This window comes from Euleptes europaea, chromosome 1 (genome assembly GCF_029931775.1).
Source record: "Euleptes europaea isolate rEulEur1 chromosome 1, rEulEur1.hap1, whole genome shotgun sequence".
Classification (NCBI taxonomy): domain Eukaryota; kingdom Metazoa; phylum Chordata; class Lepidosauria; order Squamata; family Sphaerodactylidae; genus Euleptes; species Euleptes europaea.
The window spans coordinates 16,759,288-16,777,654 of NC_079312.1; the positions used below are offsets into that span (position 1 = coordinate 16,759,288).

An 18,367-nucleotide genomic window follows, 5' to 3' on the forward strand; every position below is an offset into this window, starting at 1 on the left:
GCATGGGTGCTTGGACTCACGTTCGCCCCCTGTCTGACTCTGTTGTTCCTTGGAGTTCTGCATGTGTTTTCCTTCCATGAGAAATGAGCTCGCTGCCAGCCCTCCCATTGTCCGGGTCTTCCCATTCCTTTGTTCTCCCCTGAGCTCAGCCCAGCTGAAATCTCTGTGCAGAAGACAAAGCAGTCTTACAGTCAATCACAAAGCTGCATGTCAAGATGCAGGCATTCAAATGCTTCCTCGGAGCTCTTTCTGAGCAAAATAAAGGCTTTTTAAAACCGAGGCTTGGATTTCTCCCCCCCCCCTTCAAATTGCTCTGTTTTTTGTTCTTAAAATGCATTTTTATGTGGCAATTGGGTTTTTTGGGGGGGATTTTCCTTCACACTGTGAAGTAAGCCAATTACAAAGCAGCATTTAAAGGAGAGGGACTTGATTTGAGTTTTGGAGACTGCTGGTGCAAAGATTTCCAACAGGAAAGTGTGGGTCCAGCGAGCAACGAACCTCAGGTAAAGCTCCCATGCATAAATCACCCTAAAGGCCACATTCAGTGATATGACCTGTTTTGAGGTGTGTCTCTGATCAGGACTAAGAGCCACAACCTGTTCAACCTATTCTGTGCTTCTTCTCATTTTCATGTGATTTGGGTGTTTGTGTAAATGCTTTCTCATGTGTAATTTCCTACACATACACACAAAACCCTGTGAATGAAATAGCCATGGTTCTCTTCTCTCTCAAGGTCCCCTGCTTGGGAGAGGATGTGTTAGGAAATGGGTTGTGTTCCTGTGGGTTTTTATTGTGCATTTTATCTGCCTTCTCTGGAAGTTCCCAGGAAGGCTGCTCTGCGTTTTAGCAGGTCAGGAGGAGGCAGGAGAGTCTGTGAATCTAGGAGAGGGTTAAAAAGGTGGGAGCAGGAGAAAGAGGCAGAAAAGGCCAGAGGGAGAAATCTCCCACCTGACGTTTCTCTTCTTTTCTCCTCATTTTTCCCGCAACAGCAAATGTGACTCTGGATCCAGACACGGCTTTTTGCCAAATCTTCCTGTCCAAGCATTTGAAAAGCATGAGATGGGAAGAAATAGAACACTATCTGTCCAACTATCCTGAGACATTTGACGAATATGGTGCTGTGCTGGGCTGTGAGGGATTCACAGCAGGCCGCCATTTCTGGGAAGTCCTTGTGGGAAGTGAGGAAGGATGGAGCGTGGGGGTGGCCAGAGAGTCTGTGAGGATGCTGAAGGGAGACATCATCTTTAGTCCTGAGGAAGGGATCTGGGAGGAGGGGAAGAGGGGGGGCTGCTTCCAGCCTCAGATAAAAGATGATGCCCTTCCCTTGACTGGGGAGCTGAAGAGGATCCAAGTCTGCCTGAACTACGCTGGGGGCCGAGTGGCCTTTTTCGACGCTGAACGAGGATCCCTGATCCACGAGTTCTCCGGAGCCTCCTTCCGTGGAGAAACCCTCCTGCCCTTCTTTTGGGTGGGTTCAAAAGCCTACCTCAAAGTCTCCTCTTAAGGCCGTCTCTTCTCACCAGGACAATCAATAAGAAAATATTATTTCTCAAGAGCCCTGTAAAGGCCTCTCCAGACTCCTGGACACCAAAACTAACCAGAGTAAAATTTCCCAATGTTCCCCTTGTTCTTTGTATCTTATTTCTGACACATTTAACATTATAAAGAATAACAGGTTTGTAGTCAAGGAGAGCTGTGAATAGACACCCCCCCCCCCCAGGTCTCCTCCGGCCTCCATTCCTCTTAAGCACAAGAGGAACAGCTGAAGATCCCTGAGAAGGAAGAAAGAGGCCCTGAAAGTCTTAAGTCAATATTCTGGACTTTCTCTTTTCTGTGCTTTACTGGGCACCACCTGTTAGGATTTGCCCCTCTGTTCATCATATCCTTCTTTATGAAGGGCACTGAAGATCCTCTCCCTGTCAGGGCTGCAGCATTCATTGCAGTTGTGGTTCAGTTATACCAGTGGTTGAAAAGATGTTATGCTTGTAATAAAGTTATGTTACCTTGAAAACTTTGCTGAATTTTTTTTGGGGGGGGGATTTTGTAACTGCCAGACAACCACAAGGGTTCCTTCATTTATTCCGTTGCATAATCAAAGTTCGTATAAGCTGGGCCATCAAATGGTAACAATAATCTTACCCTAAAGGGGCTGTTTAAGGTTTCAACTGATCTCAAGACAATAGATGAACCTTTGATTTTTTTTGTTGGGCCTTTAAGAACTGTGCTATGCCAAATTTGGCGCTCAAGGATGGGGTCCTAACATTCAGTGAAAAATTCAGACAAATCTGGTGGGAAGGTAGCACCAATTGGCTAGTATTTAATGCACCATGAGCCTGTAGTCGCTGAGAGCCAGAGTGGTGGGGTAAGAGCAGTGGTTTGGAGCGGTGGACTCTGATCTGGAGAACCAGGTTTGATTCCACACTCCTCATGAGCGGCGGAGGCTAATCTGGTGAACTGGACTTGTTTCCCCACTCCTACACACGAAGCCAGCTGGGTGACCTTGGGCAAGTTACGCTCTCAGCCCCACCTACCCCACAGGGTGTCTGTTGTGGGGTGGGGAAGGGAAGGTGATTGTAAGCTGGTTTGAGTCCCCCTTAAGTGGTAGAGAAAGTCGGCATACAAAAACTAACTCTTCTCTGGAAAATCAGGCAAGGGGATGGTTTGGTGTTATTGGCTTCACTGATGATGCGTTATTGCAGCTAAACTTTGCCACTACATCAGTAAGATTGTCCAACTTAGTGAGGATAGAGTTCAACTGGCTAAAAATAGTACTCACTGTTCTAGCCGTCAAGCAAGAAAATTCAGCAGCCATATCAGACCCCTCCTTCCCCATCCCAGGTAAGCCCACCTTGGATTGGCTTACTCACTGGCCCTGATGCAATGATATCAGAAGGTGTCTATGTTTCAGGGGCTAAGTCTAGAACTGAAAACCTATTCCTGGTGTGAACACTGGAGTACCAGGCAGGGTTAAAAAGTCATCAGTTCTGTTTTGCTTGGATTTCCGTGTGGGCATAGACTCAATCCATTCTCTTGGTTGCTTATGTGCCCCCATGGCATGTGACCCCAGTAAAAAGAAAAATCCAAAATAGTTCAAGGCAGGCTGGGCACACGTGTATCGGTTTACTATCCTTCCAGAAGTTAACTGGAGCATACAGCAAATTTCAGTCAGTCTTAGGATCTCGTGGACCAGCGTGGTGTGTGGTTTGGAGCGGTGGAGTCTGATCTGGAGAACCAGGTTTGATTCTCCACTCCTCCACATGAGCGGAGGAGGCTAATCTAGTGAACTGGATTTGTTTCCGCACTCCTACACATGAAGCCAGCTGGGGGACCTTGGGCAAGTGATAGCTCGGTTAGAGCTCTCTCAGCCCCACCTACCTCACAGAGTGTATGTTGTGGGGAGGGGAAGGGAAGGAGATTGTAAGCTGGTTTGAATCTCCTTTAAGTGGTAGAGAAAGTCGGCATATACAAACCAACTCTTCTTCTATAGACCCTGTCCCAGCACAGACTCCAAAGACTCCGAGTTTGCCTGGGCTCAACGGGGAAAAGAGCAGACACTATTGCCGACAAGTTACATTAGGTACTCTAGATCAGTGGTTCTCAACCTGGGGCCATATGGCCCCCTGGGGGGGGCAGGATATTCCAAGGGGGGCACAGGTGAAAATTGCTGTGTGCATTTTGTGTGGCTGTTTATGCTTCTTTGTTCCTTGGCTATTTGCAAACAAAACATTTATATAGCTACCTTTCTACCAGTAGGACGGGAGCCAGAAGGAAACCAGGTCGGAAGGTGGCTACGGTCGGAAAAAGGTTGAGAACCATTGCTCTAGATAATTCTCACTGGTGCTTTGCTGAGTCAGCAGGCTGGACCAGGCCAAGCGGGCCCTCCCTGGGCCAGCTACAGCAAGCCAGGCCTCTGCTGCTCTTTCAGACTCATATTTAAATCCCCCCTCTGCCCCACCCTTGGCTACACACCTCAGCAAACAGCGATCGCTCCAGTGAGCCTCCAGTTGCTGACTTTAAGCTTTGATGTCCAGTATGGTCTAGTTGTGGATGGGTACCAGTGGGGAAGGGTCTGCAGGGAAGCTGTGCAGTTGAAAATCGGGGTTTGGCATTCAGCCTGTGTCTCGCTCTTTCTCCAGACATTTGAGCCCTCCCCAACTCTCCAGTTGGAAATATATTCAGGAGGGGGATTTGAATAGCCAGAGTCCTGCTAGGTAAAAGGTTTCTCTTCCTGTTATTTGTGTCTCTCTTCAAATCTTTATAAACCTTTTTCATCCACTCAGCTGTCTCTCTTTTTTAGTTGGGTTTCTAAGAAACTGGGTGCTCATACTTTGTCCTTACCGTGACCCTGCGAGGGAAATTAGGCTAAGCGCTACCGAGCATCATTGCTAGGGTTTCCAACTGTGGCATTGGAAATCCTTGGAGATTTGGGGTGTAGGGACGGAGAGGGTGTGATTTGGGGAGGGACCTGAGGGGGGCATAATGGCATAGAGGGGTTACCTTCTCTCACTTATCAGAGCCTGTGCAGTATACTGGTTAGCGGATCTTAGAATCTATGAGACCCGGGTTCCAATCCTAACCCTACCATGGAAGCTTGTTTGTTGGCATTGGGCCAGTCACACACTCTCACCCTAACCTCCTTCTCAGGGTTGCTGTGGGTGTGAGGATAAAATGGAAGGCAGGGGGATGATATAAGCTGCTGTGGGTCCACCTTTGGGAGAAAGGCAGCAGAGACAAGGTGAGTGGAATATTGTCGAAGGCTTTCACGGTCAGAGTTCATTGGTTCTTGTAGGCTATCCGGGCTGTGTAACCGTGGTCTTGGTATTTTCTTTCCTGACGTTTCGCCAGCAGCTGTGGCAGGCATCTTCTTCCAACACTAGATATATGCTGCTCCAGATCAATTGATCAAGGAGCTTCTAGGGATAAAGGAAAGGATTTTCAGTGCAAATGTTGACTGCTGTCTTATATTTCAGTGGGCCAATATAAGCCAATTGCCTTTCCTGGCTCCCACTACAGCCAGTGGGCAGGCCAGCATCTCCCCTTGTTCCCCATGGGCAATCCTGTGCCATTCGTTCCATTCGGGATGTACTAAAACGAATGACAAGTCAGCCCCAATGGGCTGTGCAGCCTCTCCCATTGCTTCCAATGGGCTGACTTGTCATTCGTTTTAGTACATCCCTCCAGTACTAGCGAGCGAGCGCTGATCTCTCCACACCCGTCTGCCCGAGACCCGGGAAGCATCTCGCTCCGGCGCGGGAAACATCCCCTTTGCCAAGCCCTGGGGCGCAAAGGGAAAGGGCTTCCCTTCCATTGGAGGCGGGCGCTTGCAAAGGCGAGGCTAAAGGGGGCACTCCCAGCCCAAAGCTTGCCTTCTGCCCCAGGCCCCCAAAATATTTCGGCGATGATTCCACCTCTGCGAGTCATTTACAGGAAGGGAAACGCCCGCAGCTTTGGAAAGCGGGAAAACCAGGCTGATTCTCCTGCTCTTCCTTCCTTGGGGCAGCTATGTCGGCCGGGGGTCTCGTGCATGAGCTGTGCGAGGAAGCCTCTTGCTCCATCTGCCTGGACTTCTTCAGGGACCCGGTGACCATCGCCCAGTGCGGCCACAATTTCTGCCGCGCCTGCCTGACCCAGAGCTGGGGGGTGTCTAGGGCAGAGGCTTCCTGCCCCCAATGCAGAGGGAGAGCGCAGGAGGGGACCCTCCGGCCCAACAAGCATCTGGCCAATTTTGTGGAAATCGCCAAAAATTTCACCCTTCTGGAGGGAAAAGAGGCAGGTGGGAAGGGGGGAGAAGGAAAGGGGGGGATCTGTGAGAAGCACCAGGAGCCCCTGAAGTTTTTCTGCAAGAAGGACGAAGCCCCCCTCTGCGTGGTCTGCGGCATATCCAAGGAGCACCAAGATCACCAGGTGGTTCCTCTGGAGGAGGCTTCCCAAGAAAACAGGGTCAGTAAAAAATCGGTGGAGGGAGACTTTTTTGCATTCCTGTGTGTGGCTCAGAAATTCACTTTGGGGCAACGCTCGCTCTCTCAAGCTTGTGGTCATTGCCGCTTGCTGGCTTGTGACTATTAATATAATATAAAATATACATATACAATTTATTATCCCCCCCCCACCCCAGCCACAAATTGGTTCTCAAAGCAGCTGCTAGTAACAAACGAATCAAAAAAGGTGCTTGAGGAGGGGGGTTTCCTTGTGATGGAGGGGAGGGGCCCGGCTGCCTCCTCTTCTCTTCCTCACCCAACCTGCCCCCCCCCCAGGAGATCACCCTTTGCTGGTTGCCCTCTCAATATTGGCACCCCAGCCTTTCTCTTACAGGCCACTTTTGGCTGAGGAATGTGGGCAGGGCGATCCCATTTCGTTCCCCTTAAGCAGTGACCTATCTATTATTTACAGTGGCCATCTCCTCCAATGAGGAGGGGTGGAGAGCTTTGGCTCTCCACCAAAGCTCTCCATTGACACTGTCCTTCAGTGTTACTCCTCTGAAGATGCCTGCCTCAGCTGCTGGCGAAACGTCAGGAAAGAAAATACCAAGACCACGGTCACACAGCCCGGATAACCTACAAGAACCAATGAACTCTGACCGTGAAAGCCTTCAACAATATTCAGGACATTCAAACTTGGGAAACACACCTTAAAGTGGGAAGAGGCAACGGGAGTCTTTTCCTGCCACTCCAAGGCCTTCTTCAGGTCTCTCCCCCCTCAGTCTTTGCATCTGCGGCTTGACTGGCCCTCTGCGGTGCTGGTGATGGAGATGGGGCTGATCTTGGGGCTCTCGGTGGGGTTGCAGATCTCTGGGTGCTTAGAATTGAATCATAGAGTTGGAAGGGACCAGCAGGGTCATCTAGTCCAACCCCCTGCACAATGCAGGAAATTCACAACTACCTCCCCCACACACACCCACACACCCAGTGACCCCTTCTCCATGCCCAGAAGATGGCCAAGATGCCCTCCCTCTCGTGAACTGCCTCTTGTGAACTGCCTAAGGTCACAGCATCAGCATTGCTGACAGATGGCCATCTAACCGCTTCTTAAAAACCTCCAGGGAAGGAGCGCTCACCGCCTCCCGAGGAAGCCTGTTCCACTGAGGAACCGCTCTGTTAGAAAATTCTTCCTAATGTCTAGATGGAAACTCTTTTGATTTAATTTCAGCCCGTTGGTTCTGGTCTGACCTTCTGAGTCAATATCTATCAGTGGCTGTAGGTGGTCGAGCTTAAGGGAAGAGACTGAGCTGCTGGAAGAGAAAAGGTCTTTGACTCTGGGTTCCGGTGTGATGGTTTGATAGCCAGCGTGGTGTAGTGGTTAAGAGCAGTGGTTTGGAGCGGTGGACTCCGATCTGGAGAACCGGGTTTGATTCCCCACTCCTCCACATGAGCGACGGAGGCTAATCTGGTGAACTGGATTTGTTTCTCCACTCCTCCACACAAACCCAGCTGGGTGACCTTGGGCTAGTCACACTCTCTCAGCCCCACCTACCTCGCAGGGTATCTGTTGTGGGGAAGGGAAGGTGATTGCAAGCTGGTTTGAGTCTCCCTTAAGTGGTAGGGAAAGTCGGCATATAAAAACCAACTCTTCTTCTTCTTCCTAGTGCAACTGGGGCAAAAACCTGAAGGGTGATGAAAGAGAGAGTCTGGGAAGAAAGGTCCCTACTCTACTCACCTAGGGGAGGAATAGTCTCGGAGGAAGGAGGTATTCCTGGCCCAAGTGTGTAAAAATTACTTTAAGTGCTGTGAAGTAATTCCACAGAGAGATAAAGAAAGGAGAAGGGAGGATCTCCACAGAACCTCTGTGTGCTGGTTATAGGACTAAGCTACCTTAAAGTGTTGGAAACCTAAGTTAGATAAAATGTCACCTGTGCTGTATTTGTTGAGCAACTCATTATATATAGACAGAAACTTTGTACCTTTCCTTAATACTAGTTTTCCCTCCCTGTGTAATATAATAAAATTCTGTTATTTTATTGTTGAGCTGAGTAAAGCCTCTGATGTCTCAATTCCCTGAGGTAAAGCAAAGTAAGTGACGTGGGAGAGATTTCCCACTCCCCCCCTCACGCACCCCAACTCCAACTGAAGGCGAAACCACATAGGCCCTATGTCATAGGGTTACACTTGGTTACATCTAGCTTTTATATTTAAAAGTGTGAAATATATTTTTCTATTGAACAAGGCACAAGAGCCAGCGTGGGTGTAGTGGTTAAGAGTGGTGGTTTGGAGCGGTAGACTCTGATCTGGAGAACTGGGTTTGATTCCCCACTCCTCCACATGAGCGGTGGAGGCTAATCTGGTGAACCGCGCAACCGGTTTCCCCACTCCTCCACATGAAGCCAGATGAGTGACTTTGGGCTAGCTACAGCTCTCTTAGAGCTCTCTCAGCCCCACCTACCTCACAGGGGTGTTTGTTGTGGGGAGGGGAAGGGAAGGTGATTGTAAGCCGGTTTGATTCTTCCTTAAGTGGTAGAGAAAGTCGGCATATAAAAACCAACTCCTCCTCCTCCTTCTTCATTGCAAAGGGAAAAAATAAATAAAACGCATCTTGTTTCCTTGTTTTGGGAATCAGGCACTCGTGGCTGCTAGAAGAGGGAGAGTTTGCCAGAAGCACCAGGAGCCGCTGAAGCTCTTCTGCACGGACGACGAAGCCCTCATCTGTGTGGTCTGTGACCGATCCAAGGAGCACAGAGATCACAAGACCCTTCCTATTGAGGAGGCCTCGCAAGAGTACAAGGTGGGAAATCTACATGGTGGAGGCTGGTGGGGAAGAGCGGTGGCTCCTTCCCTTCTCTTTGCAGGGAAACTGAGTCCAGTTTCTGCCAGCCTCTGGGCCCAAATTGTGGAGTGAAAACACCTCTTTGCTGCCTCCTTCCTGGCTTGGTGGCTCCCTAAAACACTGCCTCCTGCCCCCTGCTGAGGCTAAAGTAGAGTGATATGATAAAGTGGGGGAGATTATGTTCTTATGCTCTGTGAATACCTTTGCATTCCCAATGGCTATCCAAGGAAAATGGGGCACCATCCCCGTGAGGAGGTTACCTGTGTTCAGCATTTGGAAAATGTTCAATATCTTGTTATGGACGTAGGGCAGTTACATCTAGTTTGGCCATTACTGACCATCTTGCTTCTTGTATGTTTTATAATAAACTTCTAAAAAAAGGAACATGCCTCAGTTTTGGGTCTCCTCCCCCAGGATCAGTTCTGCAACCGTCTGGAGAGGCTGAAGAAGGAGAGAGAAAGAATTGTGGCGTGTCAAGCAAACATAGTGAAGGAAAGCCAATACTTGCTCGTAAGTGTCACTATGGCTGGGAAGTGAACAGGTTGTAGAATTATTATTGGGGGAGGAATGGCAGAAAATAGCAGAAAAGACAACCTATGAGGCAGTTCTGTGCACAGACTCTTAGTATTCAAGCAGACCAGGAGCCCCAAAGGGAGACATAACATTGCAATTCTAAGCAGAGTTATATCCAAGCAGTGGGGCTGGGTATGTTGCAGAACTGCACCAGCTTGGTGCTCCTGGCACCCTGGGTGGTCACCTGGGGCTGCCTTGTGGGTGGGCTGCCCCTGGTTGTTCATCCAAATCTAGACACCCCACCCCCTTTTTGTTCTTGGGTGATTTTGTTTGGGGTAGAATCACTTGACTTTCCAAGGTGCTCCGAGATGAGCCCTGGACAGATGAACGAATGTGTGGATTCCCCATTTGTGTGCCTGCACCAACACTGCAAGCCAGGAGATGTCTGAAAAGAGATGAGGATGTCCCACCTCCAAAGAAATGCTGAGTGGAAATGCTGATAGATACTCCACCGTTCCTAACTGGGTTGCTGAGCCATTGCTGACTCTTAAGGGGGAAAGTAATTGGAATACTCAATAGCGTGTTGATATTTCCCCCTGCAGTTTTTTCTTGCCCAAAATGCAGCCAAGGGAGACCAACTGAAGGGAAGGGGCTTCTTAGATCTTTTCTCCTCAGTGGTATTTTGACTCAAACATAATACCTTTGGGCCTGTTTGGAAGTGGTGGGTCAGCCTATGGAGGGTGTTTTATTGATGGGGGGATGGGTTTAAGAAGCCCCTTCTACTCTCTGGGTCTTCTGCTGAAGACATGGGTCTCTGTGGCTGAAATAACCTCTCCAGAAGTTTGAGTGAGATGTACTTGGCCCTCAGGATGGCTCCATGGAAATCTTTATTTTCCCCTGTCGAATGTTGGTGTGATCTCTGTGAAAGGCCAAAGTGTCCTTCTGATAGGAGTCTCCTGAAGCGCCTTTTCCCACCGCAAAGACCAGCTGTGTTATATTGACCTGATTTCTCTTTCCATTTCAGAAGCAAACCACAGGAGAGAAGCAAGAGATGACAGCCAAGTTCAGACAACTACACTCGTTTCTGGAGGAAAAAGAGAAACTTTTTCTGGCTCAGATGGAAGAGGTGGAGAAGGAGGTAGCAAGGAAAAGGGACCAGCACCTGGCCAGACTCTCTGAGGAACTCTGCTGTCTTGAAATCCTCAACCGGGAGATGGAGGAGAAGTGTCAGCAGCCGGCCAGTGAACTCCTGCAGGTGAGAGTGTGGCAGGAACAGCCCAGGGTCCCCTTCGGGAGAAGGCTGCCTCTGAACCTTTCTGCTCATTCTGAGTCTAGTGGGAGGGCAGGAGGCCTGCGGGGCTGCTGCAGCTCAGAGGGACAACATGGCGGGGAAGGGTGAGCCCAGTTTATGTTGCTAGCAGGTTTTCCTCTCTGAGCGTGGGCTGCTTTCCCCTCTGCCCCATTACATCTCCAGCCAGGTGCTGTGAAACTCCACCCCTTGGGAAATGCAGCTTCCCACACACACACACGCAGCCCCCTGCCCCTCCCGGACAGACTGAGGTCAGGAGGCTTCCATCTCAGAAGGAAAAGTGTTTCTGTGTCAACCTACAGTCTGAGGTGATCAGATTTTCTTATCCCCAAAGTTAGCAGTGCCCAAAGGCAAATTACGCAGCGAAAGCCATATGGTTTGCATTCTGAACTAAGAACAAACGTACACATGGGGCCTCTTTTATCTTTGCAAACTGATATGAGTCTTTTATTGTAAGGAGCTCCATTCTAGACCGCATAGGGTAGAGAGAGGCTTCTAAACTTGTCCCAACTACCAAGGATAAATAGAGATGCAGGATCCGTGTCCTGCCCTGAGGGTGCCAAGATGGAGAAGAGTAGTGTGGGGAGAGAAGGTGTGAAAGCGGAAGGAAGGAAGTTTTCGTTCTCTCTCTCTCTCTACCTTTTTTCTTTAGGATGCCAGAAGCACCTTGCAGAGGTAAGTGGATCCTTCACATTAACCTTAACACTGGGTGTGTGTGTCTGGGTATCCTGTGAAGAACGTGCTCCTTCAGGGTCATGGCTGAGGGCCAAATTGGGTGTAATTAAGATTGTGGATCTACATCTATCTTTCAGTGGCAAACAGCTTAAACACAGTGCCTCATCAACAGGAAACTGTGAAATGAAATGGTATTGGGGGGGGGGTCTGGGTTGACACCTAGCTGTGCATCTCTAGAAGAGGGGTCCTCAACCTTTTTGAGGCGGCAGGCACCTTTGGGATTCTCACATGGTGTGGTTGGTGCAGCCACAAAATGACTGCCACAGGAAATGGAAACAGCCAAGGAATTGGTGTTGCAGCTTACCTTCAGTCATGCAGCTTACCTTCAGTCACACAGTGAAGATCCTTGTGTTGTGGCCGCTGCTTCCAAAGCCATGTTTTAAAAACTACCCCATGAAATACAGGGTTTGAGTCTCCTCAGCTACATTCGTTCCACAAAATGGCAGTTTGGAGACTTTATTTGGCCTAAATAATGCCTTGGTTGGTGTCGTAGCTGGCTACAGGGGCACTTTAGGGGTGAACACAGTGAAGACCACTCAGCCCAATCTGATGTGAGACTGCACTTAGATGTGCAACTCCTACTCAATTTGCCCCACATTGAAGGCAGTGGCAAAGTGGAAATGGCAGTGATTCCCCCACCCTGAGTGCTTTTTGACTTTCCCTTCCCTCACATCAGCCATCGGAGCAAAGACACCAACTATCAGGAAATCATAACAACAGGGCTTCTGAAATAAAGCATTTTTTCATGCTGAGCAACCCATTATAGGGAATACAGAGCTGGTGATCCGAAAATTCACACCTCTGCTTTAAGTCTCCCCAGGTGGATTTGGAGGAAGAAGAATGGTCATGTGACATTATTGGGCTTGATGTTTCCACGCCTCCCACAAGGGGCAAAGGATTAAAAGGAACAGAAATAAAAATGCTTCTGGATATGGTGATGTTATGTGTCCTGTTTCCTTCCACCGTCTCTCAGCCTCACTCTTGAGAACAGCTTTCGCAAGGGGAGTCACCTCCATATTTTTGCTGCTTCACATGCACAGAATAGTCCATGTGCAGCAGTGAAAATGGAGAAAGAACTCCCCCTCCCCAGTTCTGTTTCAGTACGGGAAAATGGCTGGGGTGTGTGTGCTGACAGGAGCCCTTCCTCCCCCTGTGGGGTTTCATTTTGTAATAACCATTCCCCTCAGCTGCTGTGTGGCTTTGGGGTCTCAGGAGCTACAGTGTGGTGGACATTCCTCCCCAAAGAGCCTCCCATCATGCTCTGCTCTCACAGCCTGTGCCATTCGGCTTTTTGCCGATTCCTTCCTCTGTTTCTCTGATCTGCCTATTGTGGGGGGACTGTGAATTGGATGGATGGTGTCTTGACATGATTTTTTTCAAGGTATGAAGAAAAGGAGCCATTTGAGAATCCAGTGGCTTTTCCTCTTGTACTGAAGTGGCGCATCTGGGACTTCTTGGATTTAAGCCCCCTTTTGGAGGGCATCAAGAAGCAATTGAAAGGTAAAGAACATAAGAAAAGCCCTGCTGGATCAGACCAAGGCCCATCAAGACTAGCTGTGGCCAACCAGGTACCACTAGGAAGCCCCCAAACAGTGCGACAGCAGAACCATTATCCTGCCTGTGTTCCACAGCACCTAATATAATAGGCATGCCCCTCTGATACTGGAAATAATAGGTGTACATCATGGCTTGTATCCATTTGACTGTCCTCCAAGAACATGTCCATTACCCTCTTAAAGCCTTCCAAGTTGGTGGCCATCACCACGTTCTAGGGCAGGGAGTTGCACAATTTAACTATGTGTTGTGTAAAGGAATAGAGAGGAAAACTGCTGATATCATACTGCCCTTGTACAAATCTATGGTGAGACCACACTTGGAATACTGTGTCTGTTTACTTGAGTCTGTTGTGGCTGAGCCAATAGAGTGGTCTCAAGGGAACTGATAGTGCTGTCTTAAGAAGATTTACACCCTTCTAAGCCCATTGCAATCAGTGGTTTAGAAGAATGTAACTCTGCTTAGGATGGCACTGTGGAACCTCTGTTAGGAAGGATCTGAAGTTTAGCCGGAATGGACTCTTGGGCCTCAGTCCTTAGCATACTTTTCCAGTCATTTAAAGTGACTTGTGAAAAGAATTGTGAATATTTCCACATAAATAAAATTTGTGAAGAATTTCCTCCAGAAGTAGGTTCTACTGAACCTTTCAGCTGAAACTCAGAAGAAATATGTGTGCATGTGACATCAAGTCTCAACCAACTTATGGCGATCCCAGAAAGAGGTTTTCAAGGCAATTGAGAAGCAGAGATTTCTTTGCCTTTGCCTTAATCTGCAGAATCTTCTTTGGTCTCCCATGCTTAGCTTTCAAGAGTTGATGAGGTGGGGCTATACCACAGCACCTTCCTTCCCCAAGAGAAAAGCAGAACAAATTATTTACTGATGTTGTTATCAGTTTTTGTCACAAGATTGGTGATAGGTACAAGGGACTGCTGCTGATTTTCGGTTCCTTTGCTTCCTCAGACACTCTGGATTCTGGACTTCACTTGCAGAAAGGTACATTTTTCTTCATACACCAATCAATTATTTCTTAATTTAAAAACTTTAACTTACAATATGTGCTCTTTTACTTGGTGTTTTTCCAGACATATCATTACTGGATGAGCTTGTTTTGTTCTTGTTTGAGAGCCAGCATGGTGTAGTGGTTAAGAGCGGCAAACTCTAATCTGATGAACCTGGCTGGTTTCTTTGCTCCTCCACATGAAGCCAGCTGGGTGACCCAGGGCCATTCACAGCAATCTCTGAACTCTCTCAGCCTCACCTACCGCACAAGGTGCCTGTTGTGTTGTGTGTGGGGAAAGGGAAGGTGATTGTAAGCCACTTTGAGACTCCTTAAAGGTAGGGGGGAAATGGGATATAAAAACAAACTATTCTTCCTCTTCCTCAACTTCTCTCCCTCCCTGCCTCAGCCAGTTCCTTTTTGTTCTGAGGAGATCCCAACACAGTCCCAACACAGATCCCTGAAAGACCCTACTGCTCACATCTCTCCCTTGTGAGAACTGGCCATTGATTCCTACTCTCTACTTCTTATCTTTCAGCCAGGTCTCAATCCATAAGAGGACTTGTTCTCTTAACCCATTATTATGGAGTTTGCTTAGCAGTCTTTGGTGAGGGACTTTGTCAAAAGCCTTTTGGAAACCCAAATACACAATGACCACAGGCTCATTCCTGTCCACATACTTATTGACACCTTCAAAAAACTCTAAAAGGTTAGTGAGACCTACCTTTACAGAAGCCATGTTGGGTTTTGCTCAGCAGGGCTTGCCCTTCTATATGAAGAAGAAGAAGAGTTGGATTTTATATGCCGACTTTCTCTACCACCTAAGGCAGAATCAAACCGCCTTACAATCACCTTCCCTCCCCTTCCCCACAACAAACACCCTGTGAGGTAGGTGAGGCTGAGAGTTCGTGACTAAGGTCACCCAGCTGGCTTCTTGTATAGGAGCGGGGAAACAAATCCAGTTCACCAGATTAGCCTCCGCCACTCATGTGGAGAAGTGGGGAATCAAACCCCGTTCTCCAGATCAGACTCCCATCGCTCTAAACCACTGCTCTTAGCCACTACACCACGCCACCATGCTTGACAATTCTATCTTTAATAATGCTTTACATCAATTTATCTGGAACAGACGTTAGGTTAACTGGCCTGTAATTTCCTGGAACCTTTTTTTTTAAAAATAAATGGGTGTTACATTGGCCATTCTCCAGTCCTCTGGTACAGAGGCTGATCTAAGGGACATGTTACAAATGTTAGAAGTTCAGCAATTTCCCATTTGAGTTGAACACCTTCTGGTCTTTGTGACTTGTTAGTTTGCAATTTGCCTAAACGTTCTAGGACTTCCTGCCTCGTTACCACTATTTGCCCCAGCTCCTCATTCTCATTGGAGCCATTATCATACAGCATACATCCACTCAGTAGCTGAAGAAGTGCTGATGCACAAGACGACAGGACCTGGGACAATTGTCATCCATCGTAGTTTTCCGTCATTGTCTACTACTGTGGACCACATCACTGATTAAGAACACACCTGTGAGCTGTGTTTCGGATTCCCCTTATCTGTTTCTGCAAAATATTTATGCAGCTGCGTGGCTTTTAGATCTTTATCAGACACCCTGGACTGTTGCCTAGTTTAAGTTGCTGACTGTACTTGGTGTCCTTTAATTTGGGGTTTCATTTATTCTATATAATTGGTTGTAATTATGCAGTGGTGTGGCTTCCCTACGTTTGTATGGTTATTGTGGCACGTTGTTAGTTGTACTGCCTTCTAGTAGGTCAGGAGAAGGTGGGAGAGTCTGTGATTCCAGGAGAGGGTTATGAAGAGGTGGGAACAGGAGAAGGACGCAGAAGAGGCCAGAGGGAGAAAACTCCCAGCTGAAAATGCTTCTCTTCTTGTCTCCTCGTTTTCCCCCCAACAGCAAATGTGACTCTGGATCCGGACACGGCCCATCCCAAACTCGTCCTGTCTGAGGACCGGAAAAGTGTGAGATTGGGAGAAAAAGTTCAAGCTCTGCCCAGAAATCCTGAGAGATTTGATGAACACGGTGCTGTGCTGGGCCGTCAGGGATTCAGAGCAGGCCGCCATTACTGGGAAGTCCTTGTGGGAAGTGAGGAAAGCTGGACTGTGGGGGTGGCCAGAAAGTCTGTGAGGAGGAAGGGATGGGTCACCTTTTGTCCTGAGGAAGGGATCTGGGCTGTGGGGAAATGGCTTGGGCAATACTGGGCTGCCTTAAAAGGCCAATACCTTCCCCTGTCCCTGAGTGGGGAGCTCAAGAGGATCCGCGTCTGCCTGAACTACGCTGGGGGGCGAGTGACCTTTTTCGACGCTGACCGAGCAGCCCTTCTCTGCGAGTTCTCTGGAGCCTCCTTCCGTGGAGAGACCCTCCTGCCCTCCTTTGCAATGTCTAAAAAAGGCCACCTCAGACTCTCTTGTTAAGACCATCTCTTTGCACCAGGAGCATCAATAAGAAAATATTGTTTCTCAAGAGTCCCATTTTTTTAGGCTTGTAAAGACATCTCTGGGCTGTCAACCACCAAAACTGACTGGAGTAAAAATGGACCCATTTCCCCCTCCATTTCCCAACATCCCTTTTTTTCTTTGTATGTTATTTCTGAAAGCAATAGTGCCACATTTCAGTTTATAAAGAATAACAGGCTTGGCGAAGGCTTTCACGGTCAGAGTTCATTGGTTCTTGTAGGTTATCCGGGCTGTGTGACCGTGGTCTTGGTATTTTCTTTCCTGACGTTTCGCCAGCAGCTGTGGCAAGCATCTTCAGAGGAGTAACACTGAAGGACAGAGACAGTGCCCTTCAGTGTTACTCCTCTGAAGATGCCTGCCACAGCTGCTGGCGACACGTCAGGAAAGAAAATACCAAGACCACGATCACACAGCCCAGATAACCTACAAGAACCAAATAACAGGCTTGTTGTCAAGGAGATCTGTGCATAGACCCCCTCCTCCAGCCTCCTCCGGCCTTACCCTTTCTTAAGGGCCCTGAAGGACCCTCTCTCTATCAAGGCTGCTACATTCATTGCAGTTGTGGTTCAGATACCAGTGGTTGAAAAGATGTTACGCTTATGATAAAGTTGAAAATTGTGCTGCCTTGGATTTTTTTGCCAGGGGTGGAAATGCTGGACAACCACAAAGGGTGCTTTCATGTACTGACTTCAGCCCTCCCCAACTCTCCAGTTGGAAAGAAATTCAGGAGGGGGATTTGTGTTGCCAGGGTCCTGCTGGGTTAAAGGTTTCTCTTCCCTGTTTTCGTGTCTCTCTCTTCAAATCATAAGAAGCCCTTTTCATCCACACAGCCGTCTCTCTCTCTCTCTCTCCTTTAATTGTGTTTCCAACAAACTGGGTGCTCATACTTTGTTCTTACCATGACCCTGCGAGGGAAGTTACACCAAGCGCTACTGAGCTTCATTGCTAGGGTTGCCAACTGTGGCTTGGGAAATTCCTGGAGATTTTGGGTGCAGAGATGGGGAGGGTGGGGTTTGGGGAGGGGAGGGACCTAATGCCATAGAGTCCATGCTCTGAAGCAGCCGTTCTCTCCAGGGGAGCTGATTTCTGTCGTCTGCAGATCAGTTGTAATTCTGAGAGATCTCCAACGCCCACCTAGAGCTGGCAACCCTATAGCTGAGTAGGAATTTGAACCCAGGCCTCATCAGTTCAACTCCACCACACTGCACTTCAAAGCATTGGCTCTCAGTGTTTACAAACATACTAATGTGTTGTCTATGCTTCAGGAAGATCTGGTGATAAAGGTACTAAATGAGACTTGGGGGGAGCATCATCCCACCCCCGCCTGACCTGCTGGCCACTGAACAGCCACCCTGGTCATAAAATATGCCACCATCTCCTCCTGCCTGATTCTTGTGGTGGTGAGGGGGTCCTGGTGACTTCCCTCCCCTGCCCCTTCCCACTTGCAGCACTGCTGCATCCCCCTGTCTGGCTTACAGGGCAATGTCTCAGGGGCAGCAGCGGCTCCCATTCCTCCTCTTCCCTGCCTGCAGACAGTGCTGGGGGGAGGTGGCGGCAGCTGCAACTCCACCACCCAGCTACCTGCTAGGGTCGCATGGTGATGGCGAGGGCGGGTGAGTGTGGCAGGCCTTGCTTCTCTTCCCCTGCCCACCTGGCTCATGTCACCACTGCTCCTTTCTTCCCAAACTGACAACCGAGATCTCGTAACATATGTTCACAAGATCTCAGTCTTTTTGCAAAAATGTTAAATTTGTATTTATTTATTTTTTGGATTTTTCTGCAATCCTGGGATGTTGCTATGGGCTGGCAGGAACACGTCTCCTAAGTGTACCTGGCTCCATTTTCTGGGGTATTTGATATACACGGGTGCCAGATTCAGAATTAGAATTAGATATATGATCCACAAGAAGAGGGGGGAGGGGAAATCCAGGGTCCCTCCTTTTCCCCAACAGTTGGAGGGAAGGGAGAGGAGGGGCTGGAGATGCCCACAAAGATGCCCCTCACTTTCATTATTGACGAGAGATCT

General features: G+C 48.6%; 1 protein-coding gene across 1 annotated transcript in view; it reads left to right on the plus strand.

Moving 5' to 3' along the window:
• The window catches only part of LOC130472585 (uncharacterized), a 35,407-nt gene extending 19,108 nt beyond the window's left edge, over positions 1-16,299 (plus strand). The window contains exons 8-17 of the mRNA XM_056843958.1: positions 990-1,468; positions 2,700-2,838; positions 5,501-5,923; positions 8,513-8,715; positions 9,172-9,267; positions 10,295-10,525; positions 11,232-11,254; positions 12,696-12,814; positions 13,829-13,861; positions 15,782-16,299. Coding sequence (XP_056699936.1) covers positions 990-1,468; positions 2,700-2,838; positions 5,501-5,923; positions 8,513-8,715; positions 9,172-9,267; positions 10,295-10,525; positions 11,232-11,254; positions 12,696-12,814; positions 13,829-13,861; positions 15,782-16,299 — 2,264 coding nt within the window. The remainder of the gene's footprint in view (positions 1-989; positions 1,469-2,699; positions 2,839-5,500; positions 5,924-8,512; positions 8,716-9,171; positions 9,268-10,294; positions 10,526-11,231; positions 11,255-12,695; positions 12,815-13,828; positions 13,862-15,781) is intronic.
• The last annotated feature ends 2,068 nt before the right edge of the window (positions 16,300-18,367 follow it).